We start from the raw sequence: 5,961 nt of genomic DNA on the forward strand, positions 1-5,961 counted from the left end.
AACCCGTTACCTTACGTACACTGTGCGTGAGGAAGCAGGCAAATTAGACTCTGAGATGTATTGAAAGTTAACGGCGTGTTCTCGGACCACGCCAACCCGTAGATGTGTTCTACAAGCTGATTGGCCATCGCATTGGATGCGATGGCGATGTGTGACGATGGGCCCGTCACAGAAACACCATCCGAACATTGAAATACAATCTTAGGATGGGGACCAAGTGTTGCGCGATCACTTGGCGTACTGCACCGAAAGTCAGCACGCTAAGGACTGGTAGAACCAGTTTCCACTTCATTTTTCAATTGATTTCACTCCCGCCGCTCAAACCTAAAAATTGACCATCAAGCCCAATGATGGTCCTCGTGCGTGTTGCCCTCTTGGTGACAACGGTGTTTGTCGCATCTGCTGACCCCGCCTACGCATCAAAGATATCGCTCGCTGTCACTTCAAATCGCGCGATCGAGACACCCCCCACGAGGTTTCTGAGAGCCTACACCACAAATGGTGAAGAGAGAGGCATATCCGTGAGTTTCCCAGGTCTTGAGAAAATCTCCAAAGCATTTACGACGAGAAAGACGAGCCAGCTCCAGGGATTGCTCAAGGCCGACGATAATATCGATGATGCCTTTAAAACGTTGGGGCTCAGTACAATGCACATTGGTAACCCCAAAACGGGCTCGATCGAGACGAAAAAAGTTGTCGAGCTCTTTTCGAGCAAGAATTTCAAGGTTTGGTCTCAGCATGCTGCCAGTACTTACAAGGGAAATCCAGACGACGCAATGCTCACTGCACTTACAAAGGTATTTGGGGAGAAGAAAGTGGCGACAATGATCCTGTTGGGAAAGGATTCAAGAAGTTCAAAAAGCGCCGCCAAGAAGCTGGAAACTGCCCAGTTCAACAAGTGGTATACCACGGACAAGTTAGCACCAGATGAGGTCCTCAAGAAGGTGCTGGACGTGGATCGTCAGAAAATTCATGCGAATTCTCGCGCGAAGTTTATCTGGGGAGACTATATGACTTATGTTCAGAAAAGAGTGAAGAATTATTAGACGATCATGCCCTGAATACCGGATCGTGAGATAACAGCAATACATTACATGTACGAGCTCTTATCAATATTTACTAGCACTCGCTCTAACGTCTTGTTTTGCCACCACATTTTCCCCCTTCGCAGGCGCGCTAAATCGTTTTCACTCGATACATACATATTTCAAGTAGTAGTAATTTTTTATGCGCCGAAAAAAATGGAAACTGCTCCTTCAGAACGCTGCCTCTCAGCATTCGAAGACTTTTAGTCAGTGGTAACTAAGAGCCTTGTAGCTGCACACGCCCACTGACCTATAAAGCGCTCTTCAGGAGTCTCCTTAATCTTCTTATATCTGGAATTCTCTTGCGAAGTAATGTATATTTGTAGCAATAATACCTACCATTTGAGGAGCAACCCGTGCCAGGTCTCTTTTCACTGAATAGGACCAAAACGGCAAATTTGGTCGGAATTCACAATACCTGTAACGGGGTACGTAGCACTAAGAGTACCCTGGTTACATGAAGTGTGACACTTCACACTTCAGGAGTATGACATGTCATACTCCGGGATATTTGGTACAAGGTACCAAGGTCATTCAAAACCAACCATTGGTTAAATGACATTGCATTTCTATAGGTAACTGATAGTTTGTATTAACCACAAACTTAACCTACCTATAAATATACTCAGTTTACAATCTACCTTATTTAGGTCACTTCGCTCTCTTTAATTAAAGAGGGGACCAGTGAACTGCCGTTCACTGAGAGTTTGTATACTCTCGGAAGATAACTTCCTCTAGCGCAAGGTGCTGTGTGACCCCGTCACACTTGGTAGCACTTGTAGTCAATCCACGCCATCGCGGGTAGACTACCTGAACCTCCGAAGTTCGTTGCCATGGATAGGAACGACTTCTCCCATATGAACGACTCTCAGTTCGAGTCGGTTCGGAAGATGGCAGGCATCTTCGGGATGGAGGCCCTGCAGAGCCTGGTGGTATCAACACCGGCTGAGCAGCTCGAGCGCGTCAATGCATTCGACGCGTACGAGCAGGGCCTCATCGCGCATGTGCGGGAGAACCTGCAGGCTCCGGCGGCGGGAGCAAACCCGCCTCACCCGAAGCCAATACGGCTGAAGGTAAAGCCGTATGAAGGGAAGGAAGGCGAGAGCCTTCACTTCTGGGTCCGAGAAGTAGAGCTCGCGATGGACGCGGCTCTGATCTCGACCGAGCAACTGCGTGTTGCTTTTGCACTCTCCAACCTTAGCGGTCGTGCTAAGAGTTGGGTGTACACTCGGGAAGCGACATCCCCTGGATGTTTCACATCCTGGGCTCAGCTGTGCGAACAGCTCCGAGCCGCGTTCCTCCCGGCGAACTACGAGTACCGCCAGCGTTCGCGCTTCCTCGCGTGTAAACAAGGAAGACGCGAACTGCACGAGTATGTGCAAGAGATACGGGAGCTCACGGCGTCCCTAGTGGGAAACCCACTCAATGAACACATCAAGATGACTGTGTTCATGGACGGCCTTCGAGTGGGCCCCGCACGCACTCAGCTGTTCCGGGTGCAGGCAAACACCCTTGAAGAGGCGATTCAAGTGGCTCTTCAAGAAGAATACAGCCATCGCCAGGCGCGTACGCCGGCCTCAGCGTGGCCTGGGAGTCCTTGTCGGCTCCCGGTCGAACAAGCCCCAACGGACCCAGTTCCCATGGAACTCGGGTCCGCCGAACAGCGTGACATCCGCTGCTTCGGCTGTGGGAAGATGGGCCACTTCAAGCGCGACTGTCCCCGCGGAAAGACTCCGCAGACGGTCCTTCCCCAAGCCCGTCCTCAAGGGTCGCTGGCAGAAGCCAGGATCCCGGGGACAGGGGAACGCAGGGAACCAGTAGGGGCGGGGCGCCCTACTGGGGAAGAACTAAGTCTTCGTGATGGGTGCGCGGGTGGCGTGTACCACGGGGACTTAGCCCCTGAGAGTCTTCGCACTCTCGAATCGGCGAAGAGCAGCGGCGGGTTGCTCGTAGTACACGGATGTGTACGGGGGTACGATCACCCCTTTAGAATCTTGATTGACTCTGGGGCGTCGAAGAATTTCGCACGCCGCCAGACGGTTGCTCGTAACAGCAACAAGTTGTCCGAAGCTTTGCGAGAAAGCAAGGGCAACGGGACGGTGTCAGTGCGACTGGCCGACGGGAAGGTCGTCACTGTCCCCAACGTCCAAGTGGATCTGGCTGTCAAGTTTGAAGACTTTGACAGCCTCGAACAGTTCACTGTTCTCGATATGGATCCATATGATATGATCCTGGGCATGCCCTGGCTTGAGAAGCACGAGCCCTGGATCGACTGGCGAGGCAAGGCAATCGGTGCCAGCCGCCCTGCGCAGTCCGACAGAGCATTAGTGAGTCATGTTCCCACCTCTGTCAGGACCCGGGGCGCCGCGAGGGCTGCCAGGGTACCAAAGCATCCGGCAGATGCTGGGAGTGGTCGACGTATATGACGACTCCGAGGATGTTTTGATGGTGGCCGCGCCCAGAAGAGGCGCCGGCCAAGTGGGTAACTTAGGTCCACAGGCGGGTAACTTAGTTCCGCAGACAGCTGCAGCTGTCATGAACACTGAGAACAGCGTGTTCAGAGTGGGTAACAGAGTTCCACTCACGGTCGCCCAGACCATAACTGAAGAGGAAGACGTCGGATACGCTTCCTGTGTGGGTAACACAGTGCCACACGCGGTCGCCCAGACCATAACTGAAGAGGAAGGCGTTGAACACGCTTCCTGTGTGGGTAACACAGTGCCACACGCGGTCGCCCAGACCTTAACTGAAGAGGAAGGCGTTGAACACGCTTCCTGTGTGGGTACAACAGTACCACACGAGGCCACGAGTGCCTCGGATGTCGTAGCGACGACATCCCTAGACGTGGGCAGCAAAGCTCCCCGTCACAGAAGCCGTCGGCAAAGACGCCGCCGCCGCCTCAAGTCGGATCCGAACTTCGTTCCGATCGACGTCGCTTCAAGCGACTCGGAGTCCAGGGCCCGGGCTCCTCCGACAAGGCCGGTGGAAGAGTGCTATTACATCTTCGATAGCGAGACGGGTTTACCCGTCAAGGCATCTGGTGTCCACTTGGAACAGTTGCCAGAGGTTGCAGAGATACTGAACCTCGAGGAAATGACGGCTGAGTCTTTCCTGGCCAACCTCAAGGCTGGAGAGATCGCTGAGATGGTACTCATAAGACCTGAGACCACTCAGGAGGAGCTGAACTCCTCCTCTGTCTTGGACGAGAACGTCCTGGAAGACATGAACAAGCAGCGTCAGGCGCGCTTGGGTTCTGAGATTCTCAAGAACCCCAAGGATCCGGTGTATCCTTTGGTGACGGAGTATGCGGACGTGGTGAATAAACACCCACCGACCCAACTCCCACCGGATCGAGGCGTACGGCACGAGATTGATCTCGTGCCCGGCACAAAGTATTGTGTCACGAGGCAATGGCCTCTCCCGCGCGAACAGTGCGAGGTCATTGATGCCTTCTTCGCCGCGAAAGCGAAGGCAGGCATGGTGCGGGAGTCGAAATCCCCGCACTCGACGCCGACTTTCTGCGTTCGTAAGCCGAACGGAAAGTGGCGTCTGGTTCACGCTTATAACAAGCTGAACAACGCAACGGTGCCGGCCCAAACACCGATCCCACGAAAGGATGTGTTGTTGAACAACATGGCCGGGAGCGTACTGTACAGTGCGCTGGATTTGGTAGACGGATACTACCAAATCCTGATGCGAGAGAGTGACATCCCGCTCACCGCGGTAAGCACTCCAAGCGGCATGCTTTGGGAGTGGCTCGTCATGCCGCAGGGCTTGTCTAACGCCCCGGCGACGTTCAATCGCCTGGTGACGCAATTGTTCCGCCCTTTGCGTACCTTCGTACAGACGTACTTCGACGACATTTTCGTCCATAGCCGTGCCGAGGGAGGCAAGACGGCCATGGAGGTGCATCTAGGACACCTCCGTCGAGTGTTGGACGTGATGCGAGCGAACAAGCTCTACGCCAACATCGACAAGTGCGTTTTCGCGTCACCAGAGATCAAAGTTCTCGGTTGCTTCGTAAGCAACGTGGGCGTTCGGGCTGACCCAGACAAGGTCAAGGCCATAGCAGCATGGCCGACGCCCCGATCCCAGAAGGATCTTCGAAAGTGGTTGGGTTTGGCCAACTACCTTCACAAGTACAGCGCTGGGTACGCGGGCTTCGCTAAGCCTTTGTCGAGCCTCCTTCAGAAGGACGTCGACTGGCGCTGGGAGCAAGAGCACCAGGATGCTTTTGACAGCATCAAGGCCAGTCTCCAAGAGGCCCCTGTCCTGGCTCTGCCGGACGAGACGAAGCCGTTTAGCGTCGTCTGCGATGCCTCCGATTACGCCATCGGGTGTGCATTGCTGCAGGACGACACGGCTGGACAGGAACGAGTCATCTCATTCCAGTCCAGGCAGCTCAAAGCCGCCGAGCGGAACTACCCTGTCCATGACAAGGAGCTCCTGGCAATGAAATATGCCCTTGTGAAGTTCCGTGTTCACCTTCTGGGCTCTACGCCCTTTGTGATCTACACAGACCACGCGTCCTTGAGGACGGCGACTAACTCGCCTCACCTCTCCCAACGGATGGCGAGGTGGCTGTCCTTCTTCGCGGAATATAACTTCCGCGTCGAGTACAAGCCGGGCAAGCTCAACGTGCTTGCGGACGCCCTCTCTAGGCGTCCCGACTATGAGTTGGCCCACATCACGCGGGTGACAACGGATCTATATGATCGGATACGCATGGCGTATCGGGACGATGAGGCTGTCGCGCCTATCGTCAAGTTCCTTAAGGCCGGAACGAGCGCGAAGTCCGACTGGCTCTCGTCGCGACAGCGCTCACGGCTCCACCGATATGAGTTGAAGGAGGGCCTCCTCTATTATCGGGTAGAGC

The 5,961-nt window shown here is 54.4% G+C and overlaps 1 protein-coding gene across 1 annotated transcript; it reads left to right on the plus strand.

Annotated features, from left to right (window-relative positions):
- Positions 1-347: 347 nt before the first annotated feature.
- On the plus strand, positions 348-1,046 carry PITG_06419 (secreted RxLR effector peptide protein, putative; the record flags this gene model as incomplete). Its single annotated transcript, XM_002998499.1, has 1 exon — positions 348-1,046. One exon carries the CDS (start codon positions 348-350, stop codon positions 1,044-1,046), a length of 699 nt encoding a protein of 232 aa, XP_002998545.1.
- Between the last annotated feature and the right edge of the window lie 4,915 nt (positions 1,047-5,961).

This window comes from Phytophthora infestans, genomic scaffold, assembly GCF_000142945.1.
Source record: "Phytophthora infestans T30-4 supercont1.8 genomic scaffold, whole genome shotgun sequence".
Classification (NCBI taxonomy): Eukaryota; Oomycota; class Peronosporomycetes; order Peronosporales; family Peronosporaceae; genus Phytophthora; species Phytophthora infestans.